General features: G+C 47.4%; 1 protein-coding gene and 1 pseudogene across 1 annotated transcript; one reads left to right on the plus strand and one right to left on the minus strand.

The window, feature by feature from the left end:
• The first annotated feature begins 4,861 nt into the window (after positions 1-4,861).
• ARF6 (ADP ribosylation factor 6) lies at positions 4,862-7,100 on the plus strand. Its single transcript, XM_040333690.1, has one exon. The coding sequence runs from the start codon at positions 5,456-5,458 to the stop codon at positions 5,981-5,983; it is 528 nt and encodes a 175-aa protein (XP_040189624.1). The 5' UTR covers positions 4,862-5,455; the 3' UTR covers positions 5,984-7,100.
• A 9,149-nt stretch (positions 7,101-16,249) lies between these two features.
• On the minus strand, positions 16,250-16,360 carry LOC120921450 (annotated as a pseudogene).
• Positions 16,361-16,784: the final 424 nt, after the last annotated feature.

Consider the following 16,784-nt stretch of genomic DNA (forward strand, 5'->3'; position numbering starts at 1 on the left):
ATAGATTGATAGCAGCGCAGCCAGCCAATAAATAAAATTGTAAAGAAATCAATACGTAAAAATAAAAACCGACTGACACCATCCACTGCCTTACTGAGACCGCCCACTGCCACATCCCCTTCCCCAGAAGCACTGTGAAAAAAAATCTAAAAAAAAAATCTTAAAAAAAAAATAATAAACAAAAAAACTGTAAAAAAAAAATAATAAAAACAAAAAAACTGCCACTTGTCCACGGCTCTCCTGACACTGTCCACTACCCCCTCCCCCACCCCAATTATTGTGAAGAAAAAGAATTGCGAAAAAAAAACATACTGCTCTACTGCCAATGTCCACTTGCCCCCCAAAAAACATTTTGAAAAAAAAAATACTAAAAATTAAATTGTAAAACCAAATAAACAAATTGTAAAAAAAAATAAAAAAACATGACACCATCCACTACTGTCAGTGTCCACTGCCCCCCCCCCCCCCCCGCCAAAAAAAAAGCATTTTGAAAAATGTGCCACGACTGAAAAAAATAAGTTGAGAAACTCTATTTTAGAGGATAAGTGACTGCGGTTTTATTATACTAGACATGTCAGGTACACTTGGTGATATCACTTTTATTTCTTTTGCCGACTTTCATTATTAGAGAAATGTTAGTGTCTGTGGTTATAATGACAGACATGGGTCTCTCCGTGCTGTACACTGATGGCGGGTATGGCCACTGATGTGCCACCATCCCCCTCTGCCGTGCCACTAACACCCCCTGCCTCTATCCCCCTCTGCGGGGGCCACTGCAGTCACCATCACCCCCTGCCTCCAATCACCCCCTGCCTCCAATCTCCAATGCGCAGTTCCAAGCCGAACCGATCTCGGCTATTTTTACTGGAACAATCCCACAACTACGGACATTTAGGAACGGGGAAAAAAGAGCCAGTTTTTACGAACTGTCCTTAGAAATACGGACGGTTTGCAACACTGCCCCCATCCAGCCTGTGATATGCATGGTGTGCCCCCATCCAGCCTGTGATATGCATGGTGTGCCCCCATCCAGCCTGTGATATGCATGGTGTGCCCCCATCCAGCCTGTGATATGCATGGTGTGCCCCCATCCAGCCTGTGATCATATGCATGGTGTGCCCCCATCCAGCCTGTGATATACATGGTGTGCCCCCATCCAGCCTGTGATATGCATGGTGTGCCCAGCCTGTGATATGCATGGTGTGCCCCCCATCCAGCCTGTGATATGCATGGTGTGCCCCCCATCCAGCCTGTGATATGCATGATGTGCCCCCATCCAGCCTGTGATATGCATGGTGTGCCCCCCATCCAGCCTGCGATATGCATGGTGTGCCCTCATCCAGCCTGTGATATGCACGGTGTGCCCCCATCCAGCCTGTGATATGCATGGTGTGCCCTCATCCAGCCTGTGATATGCATGGTGTGCCCCCATCCAGCCTGTGATATGCATGGTGTGCCCCCCATCCAGCCTGCGATATGCATGGTGTGCCCTCATCCAGCCTGTGATATGCATGGTGTGCCCCCATCCAGCCTGTGATATGCATGGTGTGCCCCCATCCAGCCTGTGATATGCATGGTGTGCCCCCATCCAGCCTGTGATATACATGGTGTGCCCCCATCCAGCCTGTGATATGCATGGTGTGCCCAGCCTGTGATATGCATGGTGTGCCCCCCATCCAGCCTGTGATATGCATGGTGTGCCCCCCATCCAGCCTGTGATATGCATGATGTGCCCCCATCCAGCCTGTGATATGCATGGTGTGCCCCCCATCCAGCCTGCGATATGCATGGTGTGCCCTCATCCAGCCTGTGATATGCACGGTGTGCCCCCATCCAGCCTGTGATATGCATGGTGTGCCCTCATCCAGCCTGTGATATGCATGGTGTGCCCCCATCCAGCCTGTGATATGCATGGTGTGCCCCCCATCCAGCCTGCGATATGCATGGTGTGCCCTCATCCAGCCTGTGATATGCATGGTGTGCCCCCATCCAGCCTGTGATATGCATGGTGTGCCCCCATCCAGCCTGCGATATGCATGGTGTGCCCCCATCCAGCCTGTGATATGCATGGTGTGCCCCCATCCAGCCTGTGATATGCATGGTGTGCCCCCATCCAGCCTGTGATATGCATGGTGTGCCCCCATCCAGCCTGTGATATGCATGATGTGCCCCCATCCAGCCTGTGATATGCATGGTGTGTCCCCATCCAGCCTGTGATATGCATGGTGTGTCCCCATCCAGCCTGTGATATGCATGGTGTGCCCCCATCCAGCCTGTGATATGCATGGTGTGCCCCCATCCAGCCTGTGATATGCATGGTGTGCCCCCATCCAGCCTGTGATATGCATGGTGTGCCCCCATCCAGCCTGTGATATGCATGGTGTGCCCCCATCCAGCCTGTGATATGCATGGTGTACCCCCATCCAGCCTGTGATATACATGGTGTGCCCCCATCCAGCCTGTGATATGCATGGTGTGCCCAGCCTGTGATATACATGGTGTGCCCCCATCCAGCCTGTGATATGCATGGTGTGCCCCCATCCAACCTGTGATATACATGGTGTGCCCAGCCTGTGATATGCATGGTGTGCCCCCATCCAGCCTGTGATATACATGGTGTGCCCAGCCTGCGATATGCATGGTGTGCCCCCATCCAGCCTGTGATATACATGGTGTGCCCCCATCCAGCCTGTGATATACATGGTGTGCCCCCATCCAGCCTGTGATATACATGGTGTGCCCCCATCCAGCCTGTGATATACATGGTGTGCCCCCATCCAGCCTGTGATATGCATGGTGTGCCCCCATCCAGCCTGTGATATGCATGGTGTGCCCCCATCCAGCCTGTGATATGCATGGTGTGCCCTCATCCAGCCTGTGATATGCATGGTGTGCCCAGCCTGTGATATACATGGTGTGCCCCCATCCAGCCTGTGATATGCATGGTGTGCCCCCATCCAGCCTGTGATATGCATGGTGTGCCCCCATCCAGCCTGTGATATGCATGGTGTGCCCTCATCCAGCCTGTGATATGCATGGTGTGCCCCCATCCAGCCTGTGATATGCATGGTGTGCCCCCATCCAGCCTGTGATATGCATGGTGTGCCCCCATCCAGCCTGTGATATGCATGGTGTGCCCCCATCCAGCCTGTGATATGCATGGTGTGCCCCCATCCAGCCTGTGATATGCATGGTGTGCCCCCATCCAGCCTGTGATATGCATGGTGTGCCCCCATCCAGCCTGTGATATGCATGGTGTGCCCCCATCCAGCCTGTGATATGCATGGTGTGCCCCCATCCAGCCTGTGATATGCATGGTGTGCCCCCATCCAGCCTGTGATATGCATGGTGTGCCCTCATCCAGCCTGTGATATGCATGGTGTGCCCCCATCCAGTCTGTAATATGCATGGTGTGCCCCCATCCAGCCTGTGATATGCATGGTGTGCCCCCATCCAGCCTGTGATATGCATGGTGTGCCCCCATCCAGCCTGTGATATGCATGGTGTGCCCCCATCCAGCCTGTGATATACATGGTGTGCCCCCATCCAGTCTGTAATATGCATGGTGTGCCCAGCCTGTGATATGCATGGTGTGCCCCCATCCAGCCTGTGATATACATGGTGTGCCCAGCCTGTGATATGCATGGTGTGCCCCCATCCAGCCTGTGATATACATGGTGTGCCCAGCCTGTGATATGCAAGGTGTGCCCCCATCCAGCCTGTGTGTCTGCCGTGAGCCCCCGCCATGTCCCGCAGCTGCTGTCATCTAGATTTTTTTTTAGCTCAATGTCTTCGATCGGCGTGTGAGGGGTTAATCCGAGTCAGCTGTATTCGTTGTGAGCAGCTCTGCACTCGTTTTCTTTCGTCTGAAACCAGCGCATGCGCAGTAGCGGTAAGGGACCGTCTTACACGGGTTACTGAGCTTCATGCTACACCAGCAGTTGAGGGCGCAGGCGCGGCTGGGCGGGGCCGGCACCGGCTCATTAGCGTGACTAGGAAGCGGGCCCCTCCCTGGCTGTGGCGGGCGCCCGGGATTCAGGCTCCTCCCCACCCTCCTTTCACTCCGAGGACCTCCACCTCAGTCCGAGCACCGGAAGCCATTGACTGGGGATATCCGGCCGGATTGAGAGCACAGGGGAGCGGAGGAGGAGGCGGCGGCCTGCACAGCTCTGAGGGGAGAGAAGCTTCTCATGTGGCTGCTGAGAGGGACACCCTGCTGAGTGCTTCTCATACGGGACACTGACTGTGCTCCATACATTCAGGAGCCGGACACACCATCTGCTATCCTCCCAGCTGAGGAGATCCCTCAGCCCTGACAACCACCACAGCTCGCTGGAGGAGCAGCTCTAGGGGTCCTGGACCCTCAGGCCTCATCAGAGGGGCCCCTAAGTGCCACCAGACCTGGTGTGGGATCAGTACAACCTGAGCCTTGGGGCTTTACAGAACTTACCTGAGGGCCACCCTGAGTCATTAAATCCTCTCAGGAGAGTGCCCTAAGTCATTGGACCTTCCTGGGTAAGATCCTTAAGCTATTGGACCCTCCTGGAGGGGAACCCCGAGTCCTTGGACCTTCCCAAAAGAGCACCTTTGGTCCTTGGACCTTCCTAAAAGAGCACCACCTTGAGTCCTTGGACCTTCCCAGAGGACCACCTTGAGTCCTTGGACCTTCCCAGAGGACCACCTTGAGTCCTTGGACCTTCCCGGAGGACCACCTTGAGTCCTTGGACCTTCCCGGAGGACCACCTTGAGTCCTTGGACCTTCCCGGAGGACCACCTTGAGTCCTTGGACCTTCGCAAAAGAGCACCATTGGTCCTTGGACCTTCCCGGAGGACCACCTTGAGCCCTTGGACCTTCCCGGAGGACCACCTTGAGTCCTTGGACCTGGAGTGGCACCCTGATCTTCAGGACCCATACAGAGGGTAATCTTGTTTATCCTTTAACCTGATGAACTGTCCGCAATCCTGAGGACCTCCAAACCTCACCTACAGAACCCCACAGTGCTTAGTCTCTGAAATCTGAGGACTGCTTCTTGCCCCCATATCTGAACCCCAAGCACTGTTGCCTCCTGTACCCCCCCAAAAGCTGGAGTTATCCTACATATCATCTGTAAGCCTTGTACATCACGAGGAGCATCCCCTGGACACAGCAGAACCCTGATATTGCCTCTGTGGCAAGCTGTGGGACGTTTGGTATCTAGCAACCTCCACCAAACTACCCGATTAATAGACCTCGGGGATCCTTCCACCCTCTGCACTGATCATCACAAGATCAGAACGTTGGAAGTTGCAAGCAGCACAAGACTAGCACTTGATACAACTGTAGGGGGACTTTACAGATTTGGGTACAGCCTTGCCAAGCGGTGCTTTACCCTCTTCAGAACACTTTCCAGAAGTCGGGCCCCATAGGTGTACAACCCAGTTCTTAATTTCTCCAAGCTGTGTTTAATGCTCCACCATGGGCAAGGTGCTATCCAAGATTTTCGGCAACAAGGAGATGCGGATCCTGATGCTCGGGCTGGATGCGGCCGGTAAGACCACCATCCTGTACAAGCTGAAGTTGGGCCAGTCGGTCACCACCATCCCCACCGTCGGCTTCAACGTGGAGACCGTGACTTACAAAAACGTCAAATTCAACGTGTGGGATGTGGGGGGCCAGGACAAGATCCGGCCTTTGTGGCGGCACTATTACACGGGCACGCAGGGGCTCATCTTCGTCGTGGATTGTGCCGACCGGGACCGCATCGACGAGGCTAGGCAGGAACTTCACCGTATTATCAACGACAGGGAAATGAGGGACGCCATCATCCTTATATTTGCCAATAAACAAGACCTTCCCGATGCCATGAAACCCCATGAAATTCAGGAGAAACTAGGCCTAACCCGAATCAGGGATAGGAATTGGTATGTTCAGCCTTCCTGTGCGACCAGCGGGGACGGCCTCTACGAAGGACTCACGTGGCTAACCTCCAACTACAAATCTTAATGACTATTTAGAAGATTTAAACGCAGTTTTACGATGTTGCTTCTCCTCCGAAGAGGATACGTTTGGAAGAAAAGTAACGTCGGGAGGATTATGCTGATCTAACCGATCACCCTGTTAAATTACAAAGAAGTATGGGCTGGAATATGTTCTATAAATATAATATACATATTTTATTTTATTTTTATTTTTTTTTCTCTTGTTCTGCGTTAGAATTCTGACCTCACAGTTTCCTGTACAAACTTTAAAACTGAGCTTGAAGAAGTAGGAACTTCCTTCTCTATAAGCTGTAATGGTTTGAGGGATATAAAAGCTTATTCCTTTTTTTTTTTTTTTTCTTTCTTCCGCTTTCTTTTCTGTTTTTGTTGTAATTTCTGCATTCATACAGGGTATGTTGCTAGGTCTCTTCCAGATAGTAAACTTTACGATTTATTCCTTAACAATCACACTGCAGTTTGTCTTTTATACCTAGGCTGATTTTAATAGTTCTGCTAGCTAGCATATAACAAATTACTTGGAAAATTGTCACCCCCCTCCCCTTCTTTTTTTTTTTTTTTCTTAAGATAAATATATATACATCTATATTTAAAGCTTACTTGATTACTAGGCCTTTTTCAATTTGGTTGCTTACAAATTGTGCAAAATTTCAAAAATATTTAGCTGTGGATCTGCCATGATTGGAAGCAGATGATCCCGAATCTCATATAATGTATGCATGAGTAAGCTGAATGCAAAACGATCCTTCTAATCAATTGTTTAGTGAGAGGATGACGAGAAAACCCGTGAGTGACATTGAGAAAGTATAGAGAGAGCAGCCACTGTCGCATAAGGATCTATTCTGTTGCAGGGGGGGAAAGAAAATTTAAAATTTTACTTTTTGTACATAGAGGAAGGTTCCCTTTTACATGTAGCAATACTTTTAAATTTATGCAAAAGTTTGCCTTCTTGAAAACCAGATTCTGTAAAGCACAACTTTGTAATTCAGTGCAAATTGCAAGGCTTTCTCGGAAGCTTGGTGATTGGCCTGTCTGATTATCTGTGTTAAAAAGGTACATTTCTCCAAAGCGTCTTAAACTATATGCATTTATTAATAAAAATACCTACATTATTTCTGTAAAAATATTGTAAAGTACACTTCTTTCTAAGGCCAGTTTATATGGCATAAACCGCACAATTGTGGGGGGGGGGGGGACTAAACGAGTCTTGCATGTGGGTTTTTGCAAAAATAAATGTGAATTTCTGTCCCATGACATTTACATTTTGTAATAACAGAGGTTTGGTTGTCTAATTTTGGGTATGTGTGAGGTCTGGTGCACTAAGGCAGGGGTAGGCAACCTCAGCCCTCCAGCTGTTTTGAAACTACAAGTCCCATGAGACATTGCAAGACCCTGACAATCACAGGCAGGGATCCTCAAACTACAGCCCTCCAGCTGTTGTAGAACTACACATCCCATGAGGCATTGTAGCACACTGACATTCACAGACATGACTAGGCATGATGGGAATTGTAGTTCCTGAACAACTGGAGGGCCGTAGTTTGAAGACCCATGATTACAGGCATGACTCCTAGAGGCCGAGGCATGATGGGATTTGTAGTTTCACCACAGCTGGAGTGCCACGATTACCTACCTCTGCATTAAAGCCTATCAGCCTTCGTTCACATTGGAGCGACTTGAAATGCATGCATGACAAGTCACACCTTATTGTTGGCAATGGGCATGTTCAAATCGATGCAACCCCCGACTTTGTATAAGAAGAGAACTAAATGGTTGGGACTTTAAATGAGGCGTAGGCATAGAGCCGAGCGCTTCCATCCCTGATACTAACCCTGACTTTGCGGTGCCTCGACGATTTGAAAAAGTAGTACATGCACTTTGGCGCTTTCAGGTGCGACTTGAATAGACATCTGTGCATGAAGCCACACAGATGTCTTTAAAGTCGCAGTGAGATGCAGCTTTGCAATTGTGCGATTTCCAAGCAGCATTAATGTGAACCAGACTTTAGTCTCGTTTCTCCTTGTGTAATGCAGATTTGAAGACTTTTTAGCGTTTGTATAACTTTTTTTGCTTGTATAGTATTCAGATATCCCATTTATTTCTCAAGTGCAGTGCACTTCTTAAAGTGGATTTTCAGCTTGCACCTAATTTAACCTTAAAACTTTCCCCTCCTAACACTTTAACCTGTGTAAGAAATACGTATATACTCTGTTTTCAGGCTGCTCTGGTCTGGTCACGTGACCTCCTCTGTCAGCCAGCAGCAGCGAGGAGACAGCGATTAGTAACGCCTGGAGCGATGACGTCACCCATAGGCTTCAAAGGCCCATTCGTTGTTGGCACTCCCTCGTCTCCCCTGCAGCCACGCTGGCTGACACAGGGGAGCCGGATCACATGACCAGACGGCTGAAAATAGGTATGTATATACATCTTTCCTAAGCTTGCCATACATTATACAATCTTATTGTATAATTTTTCTTTAGATTTAGCAAAAACTATATGTTGTGATGTCAAAGATAGGCCTGTGCGCTACATGGTTGAAGGTAAAAATGAAGAGAGATTATACAATTTTCTTGTACAATGTATGGCCAGCATTTTACTAGGGCTGTGGAAATTAAAGATTAATTCCTCGATTAATCGTAAGTTCTTTTGATCGGTACTAGTGGTGCAATGGATCGTAAATGATCCGTGATCCGAACGGGTCACCATATGCAGATCGGCACACCACGTCATCCGCAGAGCTCCGCTGCTGCCTCGGCCATAGGAAAGGCTGCGGCTTCAGCCTAGCTCCCGGAGCGGCGGCCATCTTGGTCCACCCGGCGGCGGCCTAGGTGACATCATCACCTGGCCTCAACTGCTTGTGTTCGGCCGGCTTCTCTGGTAAGACTTAGCAAGCACTAATCTTCCTATACAGTGGGGGAGATGTCTGTGGATATTACAGTGGGGAGATGTCTGTGGACATTACAGTGGGGGAGATGTCTGTGGATATTACAGTGGGGGAGATGTCTGTGGATATTACAGTGGGGGGGATGTCTGTGGAGATTACAGTGGGGGAGAGGTCTGTGGATATTACAGTGGGGGAGACGTCTGTGGATATTACAGTGGGGGAGACGTCTGTGGATATTACAGTGGGGGAGACGTCTGTGGATATTACAGTGGGGGAGACGTCTGTGGATATTACAGTGGGGGAGACGTCTGTGGAGATTACAGTGGGGGAGACGTCTGTGGAGATTACAGTGGGGGAGACGTCTGTGGATATTACAGTGGGGGAGACGTCTGTGGATATTACAGTGGGGGAGACGTCTGTGGATATTACAGTGGGGGAGACGTCTGTGGATATTACAGTGGGGAGATGTCTGTGGATATTACAGTGGGGGAGATGTCTGTGGATATTGCAGTGGGGGAGATGTCTGTGGATATTGCAGTGGGGGAGATGTCTGTGGATATTACAGTGGGGAGATGTCTGTGGATATTACAGTGGGGGAGATGTCTGTGGATATTGCAGTGGGGGAGATGTCTGTGGATTACAGTGGGGGAGACGTCTGTGGATATTACAGTGGGGGAGACGTCTGTGGATATTACAGTGGGGAGATGTCTGTGGATATTACAGTGGGGGAGATGTCTGTGGATATTACAGTGGGGGAGACGTCTGTGGAGATTACAGTGGGGGAGATGTCTGTGGATATTACAGTGGGGAGATGTCTGTGGATATTACAGTGGGGGGAGATGTCTGTGGATATTACAGTGGGGGAGACGTCTGTGGAGATTACAGTGGGGGAGATGTCTGTGGATATTACAGTGCTCCAAAAAAAGTGCAATCATTATTTATTTATCTTCAAAGTAAAGTCATCCTTTAAAACAGACCTTTGTCCATAGAATGTGCTTTCTCTCTTCTGCTCAAACGCTATTCCCCCCCCCCAATACATTCACAGACAGTTATGTTGAAGGAATTTTATTCTCTGTGCTGCCCGCCAGTTTTTGATTGCTTGTCTAGGCAAAGATGACATACCTGCTGCTTTTAGAACGTTGATGTCACAAATCCCAGGAGAGTGTGTTCCGGTGGGATGAAGTATCGCACAATTTTGACCTTGCGCATGCGCAGTCACACTCAAGGTCTTTGGGACCTGGCAGAGTTTTACGACACAGCAGGTATATCTGCACATTCATCAGTGTCCCTCAATGTGCAGAAATGCCGAATAGTTCTGTCTAAAGACCTAGGTACAATTTTTTTTTTTTTTTTTTTTTTTCCCCTAAATAGCTTCCTTTACCTTAGTGCAGTCCTCCTTCACTTACCTCATCCTTCCATTTTTACTTTTAAATGTCCTTATTTCTTCTGAGAAATCCTCACTTCCTGTTCTTCTGTCTGTAACTCCACACAGTAATGCAAGGCTTTCTCCCTGGTGTGGAGTGTCGTGCTCGCCCCTTCCTTGGAGTAAATATTTTGTAAATCTGAAGACAAAAATTTGCAGAAAATCTAATAGTGTGTATGGGGCAGGGTATGAGCAGGCCAGTGTTCATTGCAAAACCGCAGTGAGAAGTGGTGCCTTGCATTTTTAAAAGGCACTGTTTACATTTTTTTTGTTTTAAACTTTATTGAGATTTTAGCAAATGAGATTTGATCTCAAGGTTGCAGTGTGTTGAGATGCGCTGATATAAGGTTGCAAATGCAACATGTCTGCAACACAGCATTGCAGTGAACGGGACACATAGAAACCATTCTGTTTTCTGTGTAAACCAGCACAGGTCAAGTAACCTTCCAGGCATCTGAACGTTTCTGCTCCTCTGGGCCTGTCTACTGAAAACTGATAGTTCTGTTTTTGATAGCTAAAGAAGAAAACCACCCAATATCTTTTCTTAGCAACTCCAGATGCAAGATTTCCATAGGGCTACACATTATGAGCGTGTTTAATGACCTCAGTTGTCTTGAAAGAGAAGTATGGGGTGTTTTTATTTTTTTTCATACTTACCTCGGTGGATGGAGCAGACCGATGCTGCAGCTGTCCCCCGCCGTCTCTGCACTGAGAACTGAGTCATCGAACATCGCGGATGGCTCGGTTCTCGCAGATCCAAGAGAGGAAAGCTGCTGACTGTCAGTCAGCGTCTCTCCACTCTGCTTCTCCATGCTCACTGGAGCGCTGAGCGGCTTCCTCATCCTCTCAGTGGCTGGCTGAGACTGCCATCAATCAAGGCAGATGGTGAATCCCGACTTGGAAGTCGGGGTGGCGCGGTGCCTTGACTGATGGCAGTAAGGTCAGCGGAGAGCGGACTTCAGACCTCTCTCCCCTGAAAATGGGTCTCAGGAAAAGGAATTGCTCTCCTGTGACCCAGAGGAGAAGCCCAACCTAACAAGCTCAGGCTGGACTTCGCCTTTTAATTATTTTTATTACGGAGGAAACCGTAGGAATAAGATGCCTAAAGAACAAACGGAAGGCGCTTCTGTTCTTTATTTGCCAGAGATTTGTTTCCATCTTGGAGTGCTCAAGTGCCACCCTAGCCAGCAGTTTGCCTGATCCACACCATCATCTCTGCAGACTATTAGCACTGCTCCATCCTGTCATCCAGAGCACCCTCTTTCCATTACTGTGTATGGAAGACCTAGTGGGTGGAAACCCTCTCCAAGGTGTTTAGGATCCTAGGGATATCTACCCAATGGAATCCTCAAGATAACCTTTTGTCAGTGGGCTTTGTGCAAAAAGTTAGGCCCTACTTTTGGTAGCAATAGCTTCCAATTTTTAGATACCATACTAGCAGTATGTACTGAGATAGAGATACTGAATATAAAAAAAAAATATATATAGGAAGTGCAGGGTGGTCTGTCTGTGGTTAGGAACAGTACAAACAAAATGGCATCAAAAAATGATCAGTGAACTGACTGACAAAAGTATCGCAATTCTATGCATGAGTGCTAATATCCTGAATTCTTCTTGGTATAGTGAAATAAACAATAAAATAAGAGATGAAAAAATGCAAAAAGATATACAATGTGTGTAACACAACACCCAAGTGACTGTGATAGGCTCAGTGATAAGCTTGAGATAAGCTAAACTAAAAGGTCCATACAGCAAAACTTAATAATAAAAACGGAAATCTGAATAATGTTCAAAAAGTCCAAAAATTGGAAGGTGCTGGTGTAGATCCCAACGTATAAGGTGAAAAAATGGATGAATATCCAGTGATCCCTTTAAGGTGAGTGAGGATGTCCCCTTACCTTACTGCTGTAAGGTAACAGCATATAGATCCAAACACACTTTCCAATCGTGTCTGTATGGAAGTCACGTGTAGTGACGAATACGCGTAAGAGTCCACTGAGAGGTACCGGAGGTGACGTTGGCAAACTACTGCCCCTCTTTTTATATGCCTGATTTTATTTTAAACCATGTGAGTACTTTTATATATTTTTACTGTTGAATAAACCTTTTAAAACGGTATCACACTATTGGTGTTTCATCCCTCTGGGTGCGAGTTATTGGCCATCCCGGGACGCGACTATCAAGAGGGACCTATGTTTTCCCTGAACTAGAGTCCATTCGGATAACCATCCATACAGACACGATTGGAAAGTGTGTTTGGATCTATATGCTGTTACCTTACAGCAGTAAGGTAAGGGGACATCCTCACTCACCTTAAAGGGATCACTGGATATCCATCCATTTTTTCACCTTATACGTTGGGATCTACACCAGCACCTTCCAATTTTTGGACTTTTTGAACATTATTCAGATTTTCGTTTTTATTATTAAGTTTTGCTGTATGGACCTTTTAGTTTAGCTTATCTCAAGCTTATCACTGAGCCTATCACAGTCACTTGGGTGTTGTGTTACACACATTGTATATCTTTTTGCATTTTTTTCATCTCTTATTTTATTGTTTATTTCACTATACCAAGAAGAATTCAGGATATTAGCACTCATGCATAGAATTGCGATACTTTTGTCAGTCAGTTCACTGATCATTTTTTGATGCCATTTTGTTTGTACTGTTCCTAACCACAGACAGACCACCCTGCACTTCCTTTATACCTTTCCCATCCCCCACTTACAGCGCAGCACTATCTTCTTTTTGCTATTACCCATGGTCTGACACACCTTTCAGTGCCGCAGCTGTACCCCCTCTTTTTCCCTCCCCCCCACCCCCTTTGGTAGCGCGGTAATACCCACTCCTTCACTCAAAATATATATATATATATATATATATATATATATATATATATATATATATATATATATATATATATATATATATATATATATATATATTCAGTATCTACTATACTGTGTGTGGATGGCGGTGGCAAGGTATAAAAAGCACAGCAAACTCCTACTCACAGTATTGACTTTTCCAGGTGCTGCGGGGATAAGAAACGTGGCTACAGCAGTGAAGGGCTCCAGGCGCATCCCCGTTTCCTCCTCTGTCCACGCCCATTACATTTTTTTTTTTTTTTTTTTACAGAGTTGAAGATGTTTTGTGAATGGAGGAATATGTATTGTAGCCTCCATTCACAGAACCACCCCCCCCCCCCTTATACAGGCTTTTTGTGAAGACTTGAGGAAGGAGTTACTGGAGCCCTTCACTGGCATAGCAGCACTTCTTATCACTGTAGCCCCTGGGAGGACAGTACTGTATATAGGAGCTGACTCCACAAAGCATAACCCTTATAATATGCTGCAGTCATTCACACACCGTACACAAATTATTAGGACTCTTACTTGGCTAGTACAGTATCTAAAATAAAGAAGAAAAAGAGAAATCCTGCATCTCAGATCTAAAGTTAACCTTGTGTTGCACGTGCAGCATGAGTCATGGTTGGCCGTCCTCTTCATGCAGATGTGTGATTCATCAATCATTCTCTAACTTTGCAAGAACTGTAAATTGCAGGACACATGAATTCAGCATATGTGCAGTTAAGTATAAGTACTGCATGAGCACGGCGGTGTATTTCTGTCTGTCTATAGACCGTTGTCACATGTTGCAAATCTAATTTTTTTCCATCTCTGATGTTTTTCCGTCTCTGATGTTCAGGGCAGTTGATGTCACACCCTCCTAATGTCAGTTTCAGAGGAGCCTCGCTAACTTCCTGCTGATCTAGATGACTAATAAGACAATCACAACCTGACTCCAAAAATTAGCACAGCAAGAACTCTTTTTTTTTTTTTTTTTTGGATAGAAGTAGAAGCTTTCATTTTGAATGAGGGAAGAACGTATGAATCAAACTGTAACCTTGTAGAAAATCAGCCTTGCTGACCCTGTGTTGTATTGCTTTTCTGTCCCTAAGGCCGTGTACACACGGGCAAACGTACGATGAACCCGGTCCGTCGGACCGTTTTCACCGTACATGTCTGCCCGGGGACTTCTGTACGATGGCTGTACTAACCATCGTACAGAAGTCCGCGCGTAAACAATACGCGGGGCGTGTCCGCACCGTCGCCGCGGCGACGTGGGCGGGCCTGCCTTTTAAATGCTTCCACGCATGCGTCAAAGTCACTCGGCACTCGGACATGTACGGTAGGTCTGTACAGACGACCATACATGTCCGAGCGGGCAGGATTCCAGCGGACGGTTTTAAAACAAGTCCAGGAATATTTGCCCGCTGGGAAAAGGCCCGGCGGGCAAATGTTTGCTGGAATTCTGCCCGCTAGCGCCTACACACGACCGAACATGTCTGCTGAAACTGGTCTGCGGACCAGTTTCAGCATACATGTTTGGTCGTGTGTATGGGGCCTAACTGTGTTTTAGAAAAGTAAATGTCATTCAGTTAGGTTTACATCTAAATGAATGGTTACCCAGATCACGGACATGAGTCATTTACATCTTACATCTTAAAGCAGGGGTTCACCCTAAAAAAAAAAAAAAAAAATCTACCATGCCATTCCGCATACTAGCGCGACCTACGGTATGCCTTTATTTTATTTTTCTGCGCCGTACTCAGTTTAATCACGTAGTGAAGTTTCAGACTCCCCGAGGGGAGTAGGCGTTCCTATGCAGAGGGGAACATGAGTGACGGCCGGCTATGGCGCGTCACGCTTCCCGGAAATAGCCGAAATAGGACTTGGCTCTTCACGGCGCCTGCGCAGTCAGCTCCTAGTCTGTGCGCAGGCGCCGTATAGCGCCGTGAAGAGCCGAGTCCTACTCCGGCTAATTTCGGGAGGCGTGACGCGCCATAGCCGGCCGTCAATCATGTTCCCTCTGCATAGGAACACCCATTCCCCGCGGGGAGTCTGAAACTTCACTACGTGATTAAACTGTGAGTACGGCGCAGAAAAATAAAATAAAGGCATACCGTAGGTCGCGCTAGTATGCGGAATGGCATGGTAGAAAGTTGTTATTTAGGGTGAACCACCGCTTTAATATGAACTAAACAGCATTAAAACGAGCTCTCCCTGACCTGTTGCATTATAAATAAGGAAAGCTAAAAAAGGGGGGGGTCTGCTCCATCCGTGCAATAAACGCCAAAAGAAAAAGGTTCGCCCTTGGGACTTTGAGTGAGGTGAGCACTATAAAGCCAGTAAAAATAGCAGAAATAATTACGGTATATATTTAATTCAAGTAAAAAGCAGTACATACATTGCTGTCATGAACATGAGCCAATTCGTACAGAAAATAGGTAAAATGATAATACAAGTATCTTTCAATATTATAACACACAAGCATCTAGTATACCTGACGCGTTTCGTGAGGCTTGGCTCACTCTTCAGGGGTGGATGCTCGTAGTGTAACTGACGCGTTTTGTGAGGCTTAGCTCATTCTTCAGGGGTGGATGCTTGTAGTGTACCTAAAATGAAAGGATATAGTATGATAAAAAAAAGCAAAAGGTAAGGGAAGGCCCTTGATGTGGAAATCTCCATACTCACCAATGGACATGGCCAAAATCCAGCGCATGTGAGGCTCCCAAACGGCAGGAGCGAATGTCCTGCCAGTGCAGCCCTCCACCCCAGCCAGCTAGAGAGTCCTTTAAGGTTTTCTTGGGGAGAACTGTCGCTCCAGTTATCAGCCTCCGCCAATACTAGCCCCTCCAGACCCTCCATCAACCTGGCAGATTTGCATGGTCCTACCCCGTCACATCCCAGGGCATTACCAGCTCCTCCTACCGGATCGCTGACAAAGATAGCACTCCAGCCAGCCAGAAGGCCAGACTAGAACTTGGCAAAAAGACCAGACCAGGTGCAGCCACCCATTCTCACCAGGAACACCCTTCTGGTCGGCTCGGCCTCGCTGACGTCGACTAAGGGCGTCCAGACGCTGACACTGCCGAGACCGCCCATCCAGGTGCAATTACGCCATTGGATTTGTCTGTGCCTTCCCCACACTTGGGATAAGCTACAGCGCCTCCTCTGGCAACTGATAAGAACAGATACTACACTTGATCTTAGCCAAAAGGCAGAGAAGCGATGGACACTGCAAGGTGTTTTTTCACCTTAATGCATAGAGTGGAGATGGATCACAACACCTATTAGGTTTTTATTGCTGTCTGTTCCCCCGTTGCAAACCCTAATTTTGGGTTGTCCCCAGAAAAATGACGGGGGAAATCTTCCAACGGGGACAATAGTTTCGATGACCTGAGAGTCGCCAAAGGATTCCCTTAATTTACAGGAATTTGATCTCACTTCCTGTTTTGACTATGGGACAGAAAGGTAATCTCCCTAATGGGATGCAGATGGCAAAAAATAAACAGACAGGGGGGGTTCTAACCCTCCATTACTCTATCTAAAAAAATAAAAAATAAAGTTTTGCCTATAGTTCTGCTTTAATACATTCTCTGCTTTAGGGTAATAGAAACTTTTGTGACCGCCCCATATCCTTGCCTGATCTTGATC

This window comes from Rana temporaria, chromosome 13, assembly GCF_905171775.1.
Source record: "Rana temporaria chromosome 13, aRanTem1.1, whole genome shotgun sequence".
NCBI lineage: Eukaryota > Metazoa > Chordata > Amphibia > Anura > Ranidae > Rana > Rana temporaria.

Excerpts from the sequence above, each read along its gene's own strand:
- ARF6 (XM_040333690.1), top strand. The coding sequence starts at position 5,456 with ATGGGCAAGGTGCTATCCAAGATTTTCGGCAACAAGGAGATGCGGATC.